Here is a 20,127-nt window from a genome sequence, read left to right on the forward strand (position 1 = left end):
GGTGCGCCGCGCAGCTTCCTCCATGCTGCGCGCCGTTGGAGTTGCTGAGGCGATGGATGCGTCCGTGTGGCGGGTGCCGCCGCCGCCGCCGCCTTTTCCTGACTGGGCCTCGCAAGGCCACTGGCTTCCTTCCCCTCCTCCTCCTCCGGGGCCGTGGCCTCCTCCTTGGTCCCAGCCGCCAGGTGCGTCGCCCTTCGGCCGGCCTCGCACGTGCGGAACTCGCCGCCTCGTGACGGCCTTGCTCCGCTCGGCGCTATCTTGCGCCTGGCTTCGGGGGTGGGCCTTGCTAGTCGCGGCGCCCGAGGTCTCAGGGCTTCCCCGTCCGCCTCGTGGAAACTCCGCAGCGTAGCTCTGGATCAGCCAGGATTGCGGAGCCACGGAGCCCGAGTACAGTGGTACCTTGGGTTACATACGCTTCAGGTTACAGACTCCGCTAACCCAGAAAAAGTGCTTCAGGTTAAGAACTTTGCTTCAGGATGAGAACAGAAATTGTGCTCCAGCGGCGCGGCGGAAGCAGGAGGCCCCATTAGCTAAAGTGGTGCTTCAGGTTAAGTAAGGACCTCCGGAACGAATTAAGTACTTAACCTGAGGTACCACTGTATTTTGTTGTTGTTTAGTCTTTTAGTCGTGTCCGACTCTTCGTGAACCCCTGGACCAGAGCACGCCAGGCACTCCTGTCTTCCACTGCCTCCCGCAGTTTGGTCAAACTCATGCTGGTAGCTTCGAGAACACTGTCCAACCATCTCGTCCTCTGTCGTCCCCTTCTCCTTGTGCCCTCCATCTTTCCCAGCATCAGGGTCTTTTCCAGGGAGTCTTCTCTTCTCATGAGGTGGCCAAAGTCTTGGAGCCTCAGCTTCACGATCTGTCCTTCCAGTGAGCACTCAGGGCTGATTTCCTTAAGAATGGAGAGGTTTGATCTTCTTGCAGTCCATGGGACTCTCAAGAGTCTCCTCCAACACCATAATACAAAAGCATCAATTCTTCGGCAATGAGCCTTCTTTATGGTCCAGCTCTCACTTCCATACATCACTACTGGGAAAACCATAGCTTTAACTATACAGACCTTCGTTGGCAAGGTGATGTCTCTGCTTTTTAAGATGCTGTCTAGGATTGTCATTGCTTTCCTCCCAAGAAGCAGGTGTCTTTTAATTTTGTGGCTGCTGTCACCATCTGCAGTAATCATGGAGCCCAAAAAGTAGAATCTCTCACTGCCTCCATTTCTTCCCCTTCTATTTGCCAGGAGGTGATGGGACCAGTGGCCATGATCTTCATTTTTTTGATGTTGAGCTTCAGACCATATTTTGCACTCTCCTCTTTGACCCTCATTAAAAGGTTCTTTAATTCCTCCTCACTTTCTGCCATCAAGCCCTAGTATAGAGCTGCAATATTCATCGGATTCATTTCGTCCTTGGCAAATAGGAGAAGGGCGGGTTGGCGTGTGTCCCTCCCCCAGGGCCGGAATTAGGTTTGACGAGGCCCTAAGCTACTGGAGGTAACAGGGCCCTTTATATGTACAGCTGTGCTTTATCAACAACAAATTGTCGCTGGTTTTTTTGTTGAATTTATGGACCTAATGGATATCTAAAGCCATTTGCACATGTTGCCATGCCACCAGTCCATGCAGCATGTTGTTGTTGTTTAGTCATGTCCGACTCTTCGTGACCCCCTGGACTAGAGCACGCCAGGCACTCCTGTCTTCCACTGCCTCCCGCAGTTTGGTCAAACTCATGTTAGTAAATTTGAGAACACTGTCCAACCATCTTGTCCTCTGTCTTCTCCTTGTGCCCTCCATCTTTCCCAACATCAGGGTCTTTTCCAGGGGGTCTTCTCATGAGGTGGCCAAAGTACTGGAGTCTCACCTTCAGGATCTGCCTTTCCAGTGAGCACTCAGGGCTGATTTCCTTCAGAATGGAGAGGTTTGATCTTCTTGCAGTCCATGGGACTCTGTAGGCACCCTATATATAGAAATGAGCAAACCAGTGGTATTTTAGGGAGCAGGCTGGCAAGTGGGGACCATTACTTACATCATAGGAGCCAACGCAACACAAAACACTGTTTTTGTATGTAGGTTTTATTTTATTTGTTTTTTATCTTATATTTTGGAAATGTACATCCATTTTTTCCCTTTAAATTTTTTTTGGGGCCCCTAAGCTATAGATTGTTTGGCTTATATGTAAAAAGGCACTGCCCTCCCCCCCAACTTCTTCCTTCATCACCCCACCCCATTATTTCAGAAGTGAAGAACTGAAAGAATAGAAGGAGTGTGTTTAAGCAAAGAGAGAGAGAGAGAAAGGCTGGCAGGCATGGCTGGTGTGGGAAGGGAATCGAGGAGGAGTTGGGGGTGTTGCTTTGCTGATGTTGTTTTTTGACACCTATATTCTCAAGTTTTCTTGGTTCCATTTGTGAGTATTCCATTCTTATGTAATGAGCATTGGAAGGCTGCTTTGGAAAGGTCTGGGACCCTCCCCCCCCCCGCCATTATATAGGAGGAACTGCTCCTAGAATTATATGTCTACTGCCCCTCCCTCCCTCTTCTCACAGCCCCTCTTCCAAATAATCTACAGTGGTGCCTCGCAAGACGAAAAGAATCCGTTCTGTGATTCTCTTCATCTAGCGGTTTTTTCGTCTTGCGAAGCAAGCCCATTAGCGGATTAGCGCTATTAGCGCTTTTAGCGGCTTATCTGCTGATCGGATCAGCTGATAAGCGGCTTAGCGGCTTAGAAAAAGGGGGGAGGGAAAAAAAACCAGCAGGAACTCGCAAGCGAAGCAAGCCCATAGGAAATTCGTTTTGCGAAGCACCTCCAAAACGGAAAACTCTTTCGTCTAGCGAGTTTTCCGTCTTGCGAGGCATTTGTCTTGCAGGGCACCACTGTACTTTCCCATCTCCAGTCCAATGCAGAATAAAACCATTTCACTGAAACATTTAAATAAGCATCCACGTATAAAAAGCACAGTAAAGCCAAGCACATTGGACAGTTAGGAGTTAAAACAGCAATTTAAACAATTTGAAATCAGCAGGGCTGCTTTTCATGTTCTAATCTGATTGTACAGTTGACAACTATTTTGCGGGGGTTCAGTTCCTGGCCCCCACATGTCAGCAGAGCGCATATAAGTGCATCCTGCTCTGTTATGCACTTTTCATTATATTTTTGGTTACCTGTGCGCACATGCATGATCACATGTCTTTTGAATGCTTATTAATCAGTCATTGCCTGTTTAAATTCTTCATACTTCATGTTCCAGTTAAATGAAATTCACCACATTGTTATACCACAAGGTTTCTGCCAGTGATGACCCCATGTTTCCCTGGGGGTGCCAGATGCTGGTGTGGGAAGTAATTATGGGGCCTGGTTTCAGATCCATGTGATCAGACTTTTCATATATTAGCACTGGAGCATAAAGCGCAAACATGCCAAATTAGCTTGCTAGTTTTATCACTTGGTTGTAGCAGAAGAATAAAGGTAAAGGGACCCCTGACAATTAGGTCCAGTCGTGGCCGACTCTGGGGTTGTGGTGCTCATCTTGCTTTATTAGCCGAGAGAGCCGGCGTACAGCTTCCGGGTCATGTGGCCAGCATGACTAAGCCGCTTCTGGTGAACCAGAGCAGCGCATGGAAACGCTGTTTACCTTCCCGCTGGAGCGGTACCTATTTATCTACTTGCACTTTGACGTGCTTTCGAACTGCTAGGTTGGCAGGAGCAGGGCCCGAGCAACGGGAGCTCACCCCGTTGCAGGGATTTGAATCGCCGACCTTCTGATCGGCAAGTCCTAGGCTCTGTGGTTTAACCCACAGCGCCACCTGCATCCCTTGAGCAGAAGAATAACATTCAGCAAATGGCCTGGGATAGAAGAGTTCCCTAGGAAGAGGGATTGTTCAGTCTGAGAACTGTAGCTCTGTGAGGGGCATGGGGAGTCTCCTAACAACTCTCAACCCCTTTAACAAACTATTGTCACCATGATTCTTTGGGGGAAGCCATGATTGTTTTTAAAGTGGTATGATCCTGCTCTAAATGGGTAATGAAGATGGGACCCTAGTCTGGCAGTTTTAACTATTTAGTTGTGTTTATAAGTAATTTTACCTCATACACAAATTGCAGTGTCCTAATGGCTAATCAGTAACTATTTTGATTTTTAATTAAAGGCAGAAATTTCCATTTTGATAGAGAATGGCAAATGGAACAAGCTGGAATGCCACGTGCTGGATCCTGTCAAGGCAGGAATGGCAGACAGAAGGTATTTAATTGTAAATTAGGGTTAATAAATTCTGATGTCAACCTTTGGACATATTTATTATTTCATATATTATTTATGAAGTTTATATAGCACTCTTCATCCGAAGATCATAGGGCAGCTTAGAGCATAAAAATATAAAATGAAAACACAAATTACTTAATATAAAATAACAAAAGCAAACAAGAAAAGCTATAAACCCTGCTCCCACAAACACATTTAAAAGGCTGTAGATTGCTTAATCAGCCAGAGGCCTGATCAGAGGATATGTAATGATGGCACAATGCTCCCTGGGAGGAGCATTCCATAAATGGGGAGCTACCGTAGAAAAGGCCTGTTCTTGTGTTGCCACCCTCTGGACCTCTTGTGGAGGGGCCACATGAAGAAGGGCTTCAGCTGATGATTGTGTGGTGCAGGTCACTTCATATGAGGAGAGGAGGTCTTTGAGTTATGGCTGTCCTGAGCCATATGAGACTTTGTAGGTAAAAACCAACACTTTGAATGAGGCTGAGAAATTTAATAGGCAGCCTGTGTAGTTGGGCCAGGATTGGTTTTAACATGTTTGGACCACCTAGCCCTAGTGAGCAACCTGACCGCTGAATTCTGCACCACCTGAAGTTTCCAAACCGTCTTCAGAGGCAGCCCTTCGTTTAACGTGTCGTCGTATTCTAACCTAGAGGTTACCAGAGCATAGAAAAGAGAAGTTAGATGTATTCAGACATGACAATAAATCATGGCTTATTTGAGGAACTAGTTGCATCAGACCTTGGGCTCTTCCATCCCTTCTCTTCCTTTGGCATAACAATAAGGAGATTGCAATAAAAAATGGAAGTGAAAACTAAATTATAAAACAAATTATAGAAGTATAAAACAGCACAAAGTTACAACCATAAACAACTGTGAAAACAATTAAAAACTTCCATATATAAAAAGCAATCCTAATTCTGTTTTAAAAATCACATTGATAAATAGATAAAATAGTTCCATTATAAATGCAGAACAGAAAATTCAAATGGAAAATGTAAGCTGAGCTTTTTAAAAATTTAAATAATATCAACAAGCTCCACAGTAAACATCCACTGCATGTTTGTGTATGTCCTGCTGCGGACCCTAGTGGTATATGTGGCAAACTTGCTTGCCACATAGAACACAAGTCAGTACTATTCAGTCCACAGCTAACCTGAAATTTGAATCTGGGACATTTAATGCTCCATTCTTTCAGTCACGTCACCGTCATTCTTTTAGCTATAAAAGTTAAAATACCCTGAAACACAATACTTCATCCCAATTGTAAGCATTGTTCTGCAGTGGTTCCAGTCCTACTTGGACGATCATTTCCAGAGGGTAATGTTTGGGTCATGTTGTTCAGCCCCATGGGCCTTTCAGTGTGGGGTTCCTTGTGGTTCAGTCTTAACCCCACACAATGCTTAACATCTACATGAAAACATTGAGTGGGGGTCATCCAGAGTTTTGGAGCATGTTGTCAGCAAAATGTTGAAGACACACAGCTCTAGTTCCTCCAGTGATAAGCCATGATTTATTGTCATGTCTGAATGCAGTGTCTGTGTCTGTGAGATTAAATGCAGTTTTTAGGTAGGCTCTGCAAATTGACTGACTAGATTTAGCACCTGTATCTGATACAATATTTTGCATAAGTGGAACGGCTCCTGACAATTACTGTGTTGGTCAGGATAAATAGAATTGTAAGTGATTATAGTTAATGTTTCCCTGCTCTGTTTGCAGAATAGGAAGCGAAAAGAACCAGTTTATACTCATTATTGTGATACATGTGATCGTGGCTTTAAAAACAAGGAGAAATATGAAGAACATGTCTCTCAGCACAGGCAGGTATGTTTTAATCGTTGGGTAGATTTCTCTCTTTTGGTTGGCAATTAATTAATAGCATGATTTCTTGAGTTCATTAGTTACCTAGCTTAGCGCTTCTTCAGTTATGCTGTCATGGGATCATGGAATGCTGACATGGATTGTCTCATGCAGCTAGGATTGTTTCATTCAACTGCATGCAATGTCAAAATTTCCTAGGTGTAAATCATTCAAATTGTATAGGGCTGGGAATACCCCTGTCTGTAACCGTGGAAAGTGAAGACAATGCTAAACTAGTCAGTGGCCTGGCTCAATATAAAGCTGCTGTCTGTGTTCCTGAAAGGGTATAAAACTGGAAGGAACTTTCAGGTTTCTCTGAAATGTACAAAAATTATTCTAATACTCAGTTGCTAGTTATATGGTTGCAAGGAATCATTTGAAAATCTAGAGGGAACACTAGGGTTCAGTTTATCCTAAAATAGTCAGAACTCAGAATAAATGTCTTCCTCTGTGTTGCATAGCCTTAATCAGGTCTAGGGTAAAGCAGCTGTGTCCCTCGCAGGGGAAATAAAGGCCCTTGGTGAAATAAGCAATAGGCCAGTGGCAACAACAGCTAAAGAAGCAGATAAGGTAAAGGCAGAGGAAGAAAAATATAAGTGAGAGGTGGACAAAAAGCAGGAGGTTCAGCCGCAACTGCAGCTTGTCATTATTGTTGATCCCTTTGCTAATTAGGCATGCAAACACAACCCAGTTCTAAAAGTGGGTGCTACTTTTCTTTCTTTCAGTGTACAGAAGATGGCTGCACTTTTAGTGCACATGAAAAATTGGTTCAGATTCACTGGAAAAATGTAGGTATTTCCCTAGGTCAGCTTGAAATCTGATTTTAAATGAATTGTAGAATTGTTGAACTGCAAGGAAAAGGAAACTATTCTTTTCCGCTTTGAACTATAAAAATCAATGCTGGTTTGTTAAATTAGACAGTTGTGGTGAGGAGCAGGCCCTTTATGCCAATTGGAATGACCCTCCCATCTACAATTTTCACTCTGTTTAGCCCTTGGATCAGCTGGTTGGTCTTGTTTGTTCTTAGTAATGCTGTTTTTCAGGGGTTGTGCTGTTGAATTTGGGTTTATTTTTGTCACTGTTTGTCCCCTTTTTTCTGTTTAGTCTTTCACTAAAAACATAGTTTTCAAAAGACTATAAACACCCGTAATTCACAATGTTTTTCCCCCTTCCCCCTCCGCAGATGCATTCACCTGGTGCCAAACAAATCAAGTTAGATACTCCGGATGAAATTGCTAAATGGAGGGAGGATAGAAGAAAGTGAGTAGATGTGGCTCCAGATGAGACTGAAAATGATTCCCCTCCAAAAAAATACCTTATTTGCAACTTTCTCTTATTCCTCCCCTTCCCCTTCTTTGTCATGGCTGCTGCTGAGCAGTGCTCTGTTCTTCCATCTTAGTTTAGAACGTATTATTGACTCCATCCATTTGATAGTGAGCTATAAAGCTCTGCAAGGCATAACAGAGCTGTGTTCCTCCCTCTCTTGGCTTGGTTGTGCAGGCACCTTTCGAGGTTAGGAATGGGAGGCCTGTGCCCACTCCTGTATTGCTGTCTACCTTTCCCAAATTTCTTGACTTCCTCAAGGGGTTCTCTTATAACCCATGTGAATCCCTCCACACACATTTGCTATGTTTACAGTAGGACTGACTCAAGCTCTCTCTATATTTTATTTCATAGCACAGATCCTGGTATGCCCCATGGAGGACCTTAAGGTCCATAAATAGCAACGCCCTAGAGGTCCCGGGCCCTAAGGAAGTTAGATTAGCTTCAAGCAAAGCCAGGGCCTTCTCAACACTGGCTCCGGCCTGGTGGAACGCTCTTTCTCATGAGACCAGGGCCCTGAGGGATCTGATTTCTTTCCGCAGGGCTGTAAGACAGAGTTGTTCCACCTGGCCTTTGGCTTAGAATCAGTTTGATTCCCTCCCCCTCTTTCTTTTTCCTTTCTCCTCCTATAAAGAGATTGCACCCTAATGTTTTAATGTTGTATTTTAATCTTTTAAATTGTATTTTAATCAACTTGTTTTTATTATTGCTTGTTAGCCGCCCTGAGCCCGGTCTTGGCTGGGGAGGGCAGGGTATAAATAAAAATTTATTATTATTATTATCCCAAAGTGATGTAGAATAATAAATTAAAAATTGTAGGAGCAAGGCTGGGAGTAAGCTGTTTGTTACCTCTATTTATTTGATCAGTGGATAATTTCCCAAAGGAAATAAAATATTTAAATATTAACTAATTAATTGAGGGAGGAACTGCATGGGCGTGCATGTGTGTGTGTGTGGGGGAAACAGCTCCCACATGAAAGGGAATGGTTATTGAAATGCCTGGTTGTCACAGAGAGAGACAAATAAAATGACTTGAAGGTGAGGCAGTAGCCAAATGTGATCAGTATTAAAAGTAGTGCTTTTTTTAGTGTTCTTGGGAATCTGAATATATCAAGGGCATCGATGGAGATCCCACCTGGTGAACCCACAGTGAGAGCTATTCCATTTCTGCCTCGCAAAAACTTGCTAGTAAAGTGGCTTGCGTGCTCGTCTTTTGTGAAAACTCTTCGGGTATTAAAACAACGCCATCTTTATTGCCAAGTTCCCCACAATTCACACATCATGAATAGTTTTCAGGTTAGGAGTTTTGAGAACTCTATAGGCTCTTAACTAAGAGGCAACCAATCAGTGTAGCTCAGATAACCAGAAAAATGTAGGGAGCACCGACTGAATTGGCTGTTATAACCTCAGGTCGCAAAGGCAGCTAGAAATGTGTGAATGGGTCACTAAGATCCCTTACTAGCATAACTCCTGAATCCAGTCTTGGGGAGCAAAGGGAGCAACGTCTTCCATTTACTCATTATTGCAGTCAGATTTCTATGGAGATACACTAGAGTGAAAAATAGTTTGGGGAAAACTCTTGGATTCAGAAACCCAACAAGCCAGATGACAAGCTGTGCAGAAGCAACCTATCCATACTATATCAGTTTAGGGTCAGAAAATTAGTGCGGAAATCAGCACACAGGTGGCACATACCCTGTTGAAAAGGTACTACATAATGATGAAATGCCGCAAAAATGCTAAAGGGAGTATAGGGCAAGGGAAACTTTCCCCCCGATTTATGGTGTCCTGGTGTGCATTAATTCTGGCTGGATTTGCATGGAATTATTTCAGAAGCAAGGGATTATACCAGAATATTGCTGTCCGTTGCGGATCCTAAACAAATTCCTACAGAAGAAAATTAGCTTCAAGGATGCTAGCAATAGTCTGTGGCTAAGCACAGGAAAGCAAGGGTGGGCTACTCCATACAGGACTGTGAAATATACTGTACCATAGGCATATAACTAGGAGGCTAACAACAGAAGATAGTGTCATAAAAATTTGGTGTTCCTGTATATCTTTCATATGTTACAGGTCTCTGCAGGCAGAGCAGTTTGACTTTGCCCTTTTACCCAGCGGGGTATAAATAATAAAATTCTTTTTATTATTATTACTTTGAGGCGCACTCCTTTGTCTTTCGAGATAGATGGATGCTGACAACCAAATTAAGGTGTGCAAGTGAATGGATCAGCAGTTACAGTGGTGCCCCGCAAGACGAATGCCTCGCAAGACGGAAAACTCGCTAGACGAAAGAGTTTTCCGTTTTGGAGGTACTTCGCAAAACGAATTTCCTATGGGCTTGCTTCGCAAGACGACAATGTCTTGCGAGTTCCTGCTGGTTTTTTCCCCTCCCCCCTTTTTCTAAGCTGCTTAGCCGCTTATCAGCTGATCCGATCAGCAGATAAGCCGCTAATAGCGCTAATCCGCTAATCCTTCAATGGGCTTGCTTCGCAAGACGAAAAAACCGCTAGACGAAGAGAATCACAGAACGGATTCTTTTCGTCTTGCGAGGCACCACTGTATACTGAGAAATATTTGCTGTATCGCATGTGATGCACATGGTTTTCTACAAAGGGTTGAGAACAAGGAAAGCCATTGTATTTATTGTAAAAAGAATTGCAGTAAAATTATATGTAAAATAACAACCGCAGAACAACTTATGATGCAGGTGCTACAAAACCACGCTCTGGCCACAGGCAGGGATTCAACCCCGCCCCAGGCCCTACAACAGTTGAAAACAGCAGCTAGCCAGCCCCAGCTTTCTCCAGGCAGGAGAAAGGGGTGCCTGTGGCAGTAATAGTAATAGCAGTAATAGCATATCTCTTGTGTGCTGGGCTCTTACGGATGTCAGGGCCTGGAGGAGTCACACTCCCATTCTTCCGCTCCCTAGTTGATGGCCTAGGCTAGGAACACACCAGCCTTTAGCCATGGAAGACAAGTGATTTGCCTGCCAGCCCACAATGTTGAAAGCACTGGATCTTCCCAGCCCCCAATTCTTGCTAGGAATGTTGCGATTAAGGCTTGCGAAACACTTCAGTGCCATAGATGTATTAATAAGACTTCATATGTACGTTGCTCTAGAAATTTTCCTACTTTGGCAAATATTGAAAAGAAGAAAGCATTGGAGGTGGAAAAGGAGCAAAGAGGAGGAGTACTGAAAACACTTCAGTTTGGGTAAGTGTGTGTGTGTGTGTGTTGTTAGTACCATCAAAGATGGACTCTTTCTCTTTCCTTATCATTTATTAAAGATTAATTCATTTTCTCTAATATGTTCAGAACAGTGTAGATGAGATTTCCAGAAAGTCTGCACCCAGGAATTAGTCCAGTCCCAGCCTGGTACATATCTAATTATATTGAGCACTTTCAATCTATTCTCTGGTCTAGATGTGTGCAGTGACCAAGCTTGCCTAAGCGTGGGATTAGCCATCGCCACCGGCATTTGTGCAATTGCTAAGTTTATACCAGCAGACCTATAAAATTAGGCTTCTACTGGTTTTATCACAAGGCATAGCAGCTTATCTTTCCTTCCCTCCTCGTTCCTCGGCAGTTGTTAGTAGCAGCTCCCACATGATTGTCCCTCCATCCTTCTCCCATGGTTCTTCTGCAAATACAACCTTCACGTTCCAGTCACTTGCCCATCCCTTCTGACACACATTTCAATTTTCATTCTACAACCTCTCTGACAGTATGGTAAAGGTAAACGTAAAGATGACCCCTGACCATTAGGTCCAGTCGTGGCCGACTCTGGGGTTGCGGCGCTCATCTCGCTTTACTGGCCGAGGGAGCCGGCATACAGCTTCTGGGTCATGTGGCCAGCATGACTAAGCCGCTTCTGGCGAACCAGAGCAGCGCATGGAAACACCGTTTACCTTCCCGCCAGAGTGGTACCTATTTATCTACTTGCACTTTGACGTGCTTTCGAACTGCTAGGTTGGCAGGAGCAGGGACCGAGCAACGGGAGCTCACCCCGTCGTGGGGCTTCAAACCGCCGACCTTCTGATCGGCAAGTCCTACGCTCTGTGGTTTAACCCACAGCGCCACCCGCGTCCCCAGTATGGTAGCCATCTTCAAATACCTGAAGGGACGTCCCATGGAAGATGGAGCAAGCTTGTTTTCTGCTGCTCTAGAGCATGGGTAGGCAAACTAAGGCCCCGGGCTGGATCCGGCCCAATCGCCTTCTAAATCCGGCCCACGGACAGTCCAGGAATCAGCGTGTTTTTACATGAGTAGAATGTGCACTTTTATTTAAAATGCATCTCTGGGCTATTTGTGGGGCATAAAAATTCGTTCATTTTTTCCTTTTTCAAAATATAGTCCGGCCCCCCCCCAAGGTCTGAGGGACAGTGGACCGGCCCACAGCTGAAAAAGGTTGCTGACCCCTGCTCTAGAGAGTGGGAACTGAACCAATAGATCCAAATTACAAGAAAGAGATCCATGGATGAAGGGTGGTGCACAAATTAAATAAGTAAGAAAAGGAGATTTGCCTAAATTTTAGGAAGAATCTTCTGACAGTAAGAGCTGTTTGACAGTGGAACGGATTTCCTCTGAAGCTGTTGGCCTTTCCTTCCTTGGAGGTTTTTTACACAGGATGGCTGGTCGTCTGTGAGGGATTCTTTAGTTGTGATTCCTGCTGTATGAGCTTTGAGATCCTTTCCAACTCTACACTTCTATAACAGCAAGGCACTTGGTCCAGATTGTAAACAAGACTGGGGGAAAGCTATCCTGATTCTCTCAATACCCAACACAGTGTTTCCCAAACTTTTGATATCTAGGTAATGCTGAGGTATAAATGAATGATTTGGGAATCACCCGTATATAAGAATATATGTGGGGAGCAACATCTGTGTCATGGCTGAGACAGGAAATGACCTGGAACAAACATTTATGCATTTTTCTCTTCCAGCAAGATGAAAGGAATGTGGAAACCTCCTCAAGCTGTGGCTTCTCGGCAACGAGGAAAAGAAAGAAGGCAGACAAATGGCTGCTGGAACAAATCTAATCATCCCTTGAAGGCTCCTGCTGCAGCTGTGACTGGTCCAAATAACCATGGGACCGAGAAGGAATTTGGAAAAGAGCTTTCTGGAGAAGCAGATACCTCTATGAGAGATGTAGATCCCCTTAGCATTCTGGCCAGAAACGATCCTGGTGAGGCATTTCCCTGAGTTTTGTTTCTTCACGTAATTAAATGTTCAACAGAAAGCAGTAAGAGAACTGCCCTTAGACAAATGTAGGCGAGAGGGTTGTGAAGGTAGAAGTGACTCCACGCCCCCCCCCCCAAACCTGCCAAGTGAATAACTTGTTTTTGTTGAGGGACTTCGCTAAGCAGAAGTCAAGCCCAGTTTCCCTCAGCCAGCATAAGGCCCCTGCTGCTCTCCCCAGGGTTGGAATTGGTCAAATTAGTGAGTTGGCCCTGGTACTACTGATGATCATGGAGAGATAAAGAAGGTTTATTTGCATACCCCCCTTTTTTGCAATAACTGCACTCAGTGGGTTTACCCCAATCCACTGGTTCCCCAAAACTGCTCCGAGCAGGATTCTGGAGCAGTTGCCACCACTTGTGAAGTTCTTAGGGTTGATATTAGCCTCCTTCAACTTGCCAGTTCCCTGGCCACTAGCCAGGAGGATCCTGAAGAGGTTTTTAGTAAGTTCTGTTTTATCTGTTTATCTAAAGCACACAGGAAGAAGAGGGGGCTATGCAGCCCATAAAGGAGGCTAGACTGGTTCCTCTCTGACTCTGGATGCAGAAAAGCCCTAACTTTGTCAGAGACCACTAGAGAGTGGCTTCATGGGCCAGATTGGGGCCTCAGATTTGCATCTGGTTGCTCATTGCAAATCACTTTTGTTGTTGGCTTTTCTGTCTCCAGTACTGAGCTTAAAGCTGAAGTATTTGGGGCGAAAGCCCATTCTGCTAAGTCTTCCTTCAGGTAAATAGTCCAAGTTCTCTAGGGGGATGCCACTTCCAGAGAGCTTCTCATCTGTTTACACAGATAACACCCACGGGGGTAAAAGGAATCTCTCTTGGTGTTGTGTAATTGTTCAAATCTCCTGCCAACCTAGCAGTTCGAAAGCACGTCAAAGTACAAGTAGATAAAGAGGTACTGCTCCGGCGGGAAGGTAAACGGCATTTACGTGGCTGCTCTTCTTCGCCAGAAGTGGCTTAGTCATGCTGGCCACATGACCTGGAAGCTGTACGCCGGCTCCCTTGGCCAATAAAGCGAGATGAGCGCCGCAACCCCAGAGTCAGCCACGACTGGACCTAATGGTCAGGGGTCTCCTTACCTTTAATTGTTCAAATATTTTTGTCTCACAATGGAAGAGAAGTATTTTACCATTTAGTTACTCTTTATCAGAGTGTGATTTATGGCTGGAAAAAAACTAGGTATATATGAGGAGCTGACAGCACACAGGTTTGCTCATCCCCAGCACTACTGAAAACTTCTGCATCCAAAACTATGCAGAGCATTACAGTCGGTCATCTGCTTGCATTGAATAAATGTCTTTAATTTGCTTGTTCAATTTAGAATTGGCTGTATCAAGTTTTCAGAGCCCTTTATTGTTGCAGTGTAGATGGGTACACATCTGTGAATAGGGCATAAAGTTTCTGTGGTGGGTGTGAGGGAGTAGCTATACCTGGCACAGAGGGTCAGTTTGGTGAAGCCTGGAGCTGGCTGTAGGCCCTGCTGACAGATAATGATGCAATTTTTCTGCCTCCTTCCAGATTCAGACAAAGAGGGGTGCACTGAGAAAAATGCAGCTTTGGCGATGACTGTTGTTCCAAAGCAGGTGACCTCAGCTCTGAGCTCACTAGTGGCCAACTATGGCAGCATGTCGGAAAGTGAGAGTGAACAAGAGGGTAAGCTGTTTAATTTAAGCTAAGCTGAACTATGTATATACAGTTAGCAGTAAAGGTGCAGTTATGGAATATGTGGCTCGTTAGTGATGCCCTGCTATTTATAGGGCTGGTAGGTGACTAAATGAACAGAGGCTATTGCATTAATGCTCTAAATCAGGGTTTCTCAAACTTGGGTCTCCAGCTGATTTTGGACCACAACTCCCATCAGCCCTAGCTAGCAGGACCAGTGGTCGAGGATTATGGGGGTTGTATTCCAAAAGCAGCTGGAGACCCAAGTTTGGGAAACCCTTTTCTAAATCATAATTGTGCTGTGGTTTAAGTGATACAGACATACTATTTGTGCACAGTGCTCTTAACATTCCATATCATTTCTTAAGTAATTTCAGTTTGAATCTGTCTTGTGCAGTAATCAGTTGCCTGACCCAATCAATTCTTTCAGCACTACTTATTTTACCGCTTGTTCTTTTTAAAAAATAGAACCAATCAAGACCGCAGCAAAAGTGTTTCATGAAAACAAGACATCTCTCAGAAGTGCCCCTCCATCTTCAAGCATCTCCCAGAGCTTTAAAGACACAGGCCATAAAGAATCTGCTAATTATGTAGACGCAGCACCGGGGAGGCTGGATTCACATGCAGTACATTCCAGGAGTCTGAACAGACAGAGGAAATCACTTTCTGAATTACCACGCCGTCATCCAACTCTGCTGGAAATGGTAAACTGCCCTTCTAGTATTTTCTACTTAGTAAATAGAATATTGTGTGTTTGTGATTGTAGGCTGGTGCTGTAAGAGGTTAGGTAGCTTTGTCAGGTCCTGCAGGCTTAGTCAAGGCAAATTAAAGTGCTGCTTGATCACCTGCTATGTTTGTTCCAAAACAGTGACAAAGATATGCATGGAGATCTTCTCTTCTGCTGGCAGTGCCAAACAAGCTTCCCAATACCTTTTATCCATCATATCCTAAATCCATCTAAACTTAATATGTGAGAAAAAATTGGCTTGCCATTAAATGAGAAGTGCAGTTAGGCTATCTAAGAGATGGAATAAGACAATTGAATTAATACTGGAGGAAGAAGCAGACAGGTCACTGGGTCTATTGCATCAAAAACAAAGATTCCTGTAAACCTTTAAAGACAAATAACTAAAAAACATCAGTTTGTTAAAATATTTACTGCTTTAAGCATAGATTCATCATTTGCAGGGTCCTTGAATGTGAGGACATGGGTATATTTCTTCCCATTGTGTTCTCTGTCAGTTGCAACCATGTGTCCATAGTGAGTTCCGTACTAATTCTGGCCACACAGTTTATCCCCTTCAGTTAAGCATTAGCTGACCAAAGCTATCTCCACTTGTTACAGGAGAGTGAGAAAATAAAGGTCTGAGTTGGTAACTGTCAGATTGAATAGTAGTTGGTGAATGTTCTTTCATTGTGAAATTATGTTCTTTTAATTTAAGATTTTATTGACTTATACAAAAAAAAGTACAATTAGGGGATGTATATCAAAGAATATTTGTTTTGTCACATTATAGCACTCAATTACTATTAACAGTTGAATGAGATCAATAGAGTATTATTATTTTTCTAAATCAGTTATGAGGTCCACATTTCATTCATTGTTACAGGCAAAGAACTTTGCAAATCATTTGCAGTAATATCAGGGATAAATTCCTGGTGTAGGAATGTTCTGGGTTATGTGTTATTTTCTCAGTGCTCCAGATTCCAGGTATTATTGTGCCTAAAAGGAAATTGTAAATCATAATTGCAGCATCATTTGAATAGCAGTCTCAATAATCCTAGCCATCTCCTAATATACCTCAGTCCAAAAATTTTGAACAAATGGACACTCCCGCCATAAATGGATGTATGTCACCCTGGCACCAAATCTGTGCCAGCAATCAAATGCCAACCCTGAAGTCATGTGAGATAATTGTACTGGTGTGCAGTGTTGCCTGTGTAATATCTTCACATAGGTAAACACCAGTTTGTATGGTTTAGATAGAAGACGTAAGTTTTTCCATTAATTTCATTCGTATCAATGCCTATATCACGCTCCCATAGAGTTTTAAGGCCTGCAAGAACTCAATTATATGATTGTGGTATTATCTTCTCAGTCCGGCCCGCGGATGGTCCGGGAATCAGTGTGTTCTTACATGAGTAGAATGTGTCCTTTGATTTAAAATGCATCTCTAGGTTATTTGTGGGGCCTGCCTGGTGTTTTTACATAATTAGAACATGTGCTTTTATTTAAAATGCATCTCTGGGTTATTTGTGGGGCATAGGAATTTGTTCTTTTTTTTCTTCTTCAAAATATAGTCCGGCCCACCACATGTTCTGAGGGACAGTGGACCGGCCCACAGCTGAAAAAGGTTGCTGACCCCTGGACTACACCAGACCTCATATTACATGGTGCCCATCACATTTCCTTAGCTTTCATGTGTACCTCTGAGTGGGATGCAGGTGGCGCTGTGGTCTAAACCACTGAGCTTCTTGGGATTGCCGGTCAGAAGGTTGAAGGTTCAAATCCCCAACGGTGAGCTCCCGTTGCTCTGTCCTAGCAGTTCGAAAGCACACCAGTTCAAGTAGATAAATAGGTAACACTGTGGCAGGAAGGTAAACAGCGTTTCGGTGCGCTCTGGTTTCAGTCACTGTCTTCCGTTGTTCCAGAAGCAGTTTAGTCCTGCTGGCCACGACTCGGAAAGCTGTCTGTGGACAAATGCCGGCTCCCTTGCCCTGAAAGCGAGATGAGCGCCACAACCCCAGAGTCGCCTTTACTGGACTTAACCATCCAGGAGTCCTTTACCTTTACCTCTGAGCCCAAAAAGTTTGGGGGCCCCCTCACATATCCTAAAATAGAAAGATGCCTTCTATGGCTGAGATGGTTCAATTGGTAGAGCAAAAGACTCTTAAGCTCAAGGTCATGGGTTCAAGCGCATTGGGAAAAGATTCCTGCATTGCAGGGGGTTTGACTAGATGACCCTTGTGGTCCCGTTCAGCTCTGCAATTATATTATATCCATTTTTATAAGTTTACTTGTGTTTGGGCTAAGGAAAACCAGCTATAGGGCCTGTTTCAGTGTCTGGAAACTGCCTAAAGTGGGTGCAGAAGTGAGAATATTTGCCACGTTAGTCATTCCCGTTTCAGTTTGGGCCTTTCAGTGGCTGCATAGCAAAGGACTAGGGCCCTGCAGGACTTGACATCCTTCCGCAGGGCCTGCAAGACAGAGCTGTTCCACCAGGCCTTTTGTCAGGGCGCAGCCTGACCCCCTCCTCTGGCAATCTGCACAAAATTTTGCTTGATGGTTGCCATTAATTTGATTTTAATTTGATTTAATTAATTTTATAATGAATGTTTTAGAATGTTGAGTTATTTTGATTGTTGTTAGCCGCCCTGAGCCCAGCTTCGGCTGGGGAGGGCGGGATATAAATAAAATTTATTATTATTATTTATTATTAAATATTTTCAATAAATACATGTCCCTCATCATGGGGTGACTTCCTTAGGAGGATGCTATCTTACTGGGATGGTTCTTGAGCTCCAAAAGTCATGCCATGGTTCTCCTTTCACGGGCATTAGTTTTATAATATTTTCGCCAGCAGGCAGATTATTTCTCTAGTTCATCACAGTTTCATAGTTGAGTCTCAAGTCCCACAATAAATGGGGGGGGGGCATCCGATCAGAGTGATTAATCCATAGTTCCAGTTTTTATAAAATGTCTGAGGTATATATTTCTGCCTGGATTTTAGCAGAGACAAGAAACCAAATATATATTGGAAACCCATTTGCTGATTACTCCATAATTGTATCGCTGTGTAAGCAGTTCTGTTTGCATAGAATGTTTGCAGGAATATGCCTCATTCTCTCTTTCTCCTTCTAGCTATTAGCAAAGGACATACGGCATGAAAGGAATGTGATTCTGCAGTGCATTCGCTATATTCTCCAAAATGATATCTTTGGACTCTACTCACAGACTGATTCAAGAGCATGCATGGAGACTGGACAGACTTCTCAAGATACGAAAGGCAGGCAAACTGAATCTAACAGCTCTCATAGTTTTGACAATAAATTAGCAGAGCAGAATAAATTACTTGTAGGTCAAAGTAAGGAGGCATCTGTATCCTGCACAGCACAAGCTTACGCTGTTGATGAGGAGATTTGGGAAACCACAGAAATACACTGTAAAGAAAACAAACTTGATAGTTCTGCATAACCAGACCTATTTTGGGATTCTTTCTGAAAGTCAGCAAATTATATAGGAGCTCAAAATATTTTGACAGAACTAAATGTAAACCCTACATCGACATCCATCCTGTTACTATTTTGATCTTGTAGATTTTTCCCCCTTGAGGGTTTTATTTTTATGCCTGAGGAGTTTAAATGGACATTAACTGCATTAAATCAATATTCATGTGATTTCTATTATAGACATGACAGCAACATTCATTGTTGTTGCCCTATGGTCTCAGGCACTTTTCTCCCTCCACAAAGTGTAACAGCCATGGAGACAGATTGTGGGAAGGGAAGGCAGGAAGAGGGTTTGGCTTTCCTCCCCTCTGTGCTCTTTCGATGTTAATATTAGACATGCCCCCATCTCATCCTCCCATTTTATACATGAACGTGATACTCATGAAATGTGGCTGCCACTATTGTGCCCAATGTGGCCCCTAGAGTATCTTAATTTCTGAAGTATCAGAAAGATGGAACATTAAAAATTAGCCTTGCAAATATTTATCCAATCTTAACACTAGTTTTGTTGTCTTGAGCAGCAGGCTGAAGGACACGTTATCTCCCTACCTGCCTCTGACCAGTTTGGATTGTTTTATTTTTATTACGGTTGTCCCCAGCAATGTGGTACAATTTGAAAAAGCTTTATATTTTTAATTATTAGTGGAGCAATATGCATCAAGTTGCTTGGATTAAAAGTATGTTTTTTACAAAAATATGTACTGTATTCCTTCCCACGCTCCCACTTTTGTCCTACAAATGTAATACATTAACACTTAATAAACTGTTGGTGCGGAATTTGACAACTTGGTATTGGAAAAGCAGACATTTTATATTGGATTTTAAATAATACATTGAAATTGTGTGTAATTGCAGTGACTCACTCTCTATTTATCCTAGTTTGATTTGGAAATTTGGTTTTCCTTTCGGTTAAGGCAGTCCATGATACAGTAGAGCCACTACGAGGGGTTGGAATGGCATAGTGAAAAACACTGGGTTATTTTTGACATGTGAATTAATGTGGAAGAAAGGTGTACTCTCAAAAAGAAGTGGAAGTAATTCTCCATTGCACTGCAAAATTAGTCTAAAAGTAGCAGGAATAAACTTAGAAATTGTGCACATTTCCACTGCATTTCTTTAAAATCTTTATCCAGATGGTTCATTGTCAGCAGTGCTACAGGAACCAAGAGGATCAAAAATTAAGAAGACTAGCAGGCCAAAGGCCTCCTGAAATAAAATGACTAGCCCACAAACATGCATTTCTCATTCACACACACTCATTGGTGCCAAAAAGATTTTCTGGCCCCAGCACACTGTTTATGAATTTGACCTCCTGACACACAAAGAAAAGATCTGTATAAAAGTTACATATGTTTTGTGTCATATGCATATTTGTGTCCAGGTGGGAATGGAGGGTGCAAAAATAAATCAGGGACGACACATGTAATAAAATGTCTGCAGACAATGTGAACCAGTGAAGTTTTTTTGCATAATTGAATTTACATACTAGAAAAGGCTTAACCTGTCGAATTTCTACCATATAGCTGTTAAAGAGACAAGAACCCAGTTTTCCCCCAATA

At 43.3% G+C, this 20,127-nt stretch overlaps 1 protein-coding gene across 2 annotated transcripts; it reads left to right on the forward strand.

The window, feature by feature from the left end:
- Positions 1–6: 6 nt before the first annotated feature.
- Positions 7–19,353, forward strand: NUFIP1 (nuclear FMR1 interacting protein 1). Of its 2 annotated transcripts, none has more exons than XM_082223177.1 (10): positions 7–182; positions 4,142–4,233; positions 5,974–6,078; positions 6,840–6,902; positions 7,298–7,374; positions 10,558–10,650; positions 12,380–12,621; positions 14,195–14,329; positions 14,807–15,042; positions 18,201–19,353. In XM_082223177.1, exons 1-10 carry the CDS (start codon positions 23–25, stop codon positions 18,531–18,533), a joined length of 1,536 nt encoding a protein of 511 aa, XP_082079303.1. In that variant the 5' UTR covers positions 7–22; the 3' UTR covers positions 18,534–19,353. The 2 variants fall into 2 exon arrangements, with proteins under 2 accessions (XP_082079303.1, XP_082079304.1); XM_082223178.1 differs by having other exon boundaries at positions 4,164–4,233.
- Positions 19,354–20,127: the final 774 nt, after the last annotated feature.

The sequence above is a fragment of the Podarcis vaucheri genome, assembly GCF_965113315.1.
Source record: "Podarcis vaucheri genome assembly, chromosome: 5".
NCBI classification, from domain to species: Eukaryota; Metazoa; Chordata; class Lepidosauria; order Squamata; family Lacertidae; genus Podarcis; species Podarcis vaucheri.

What these genes read in the sequence shown, in the direction of transcription:
- NUFIP1 (XM_082223177.1), top strand. Translation starts at nt 23, where the DNA reads ATGCTGCGCGCCGTTGGAGTTGCTGAGGCGATGGATGCGTCCGTGTGG. An exon ending in GCAGGAATGGCAGACAGAAG is followed by an intron (nt 4,234 to 5,973) that starts GTATTTAATTGT and finishes CTCTGTTTGCAG; the next exon opens with AATAGGAAGCGAAAAGAACC. An exon ending in AAGTGAGAGTGAACAAGAGG is followed by an intron (nt 14,330 to 14,806) that starts GTAAGCTGTTTA and finishes TTTAAAAAATAG; the next exon opens with AACCAATCAAGACCGCAGCA.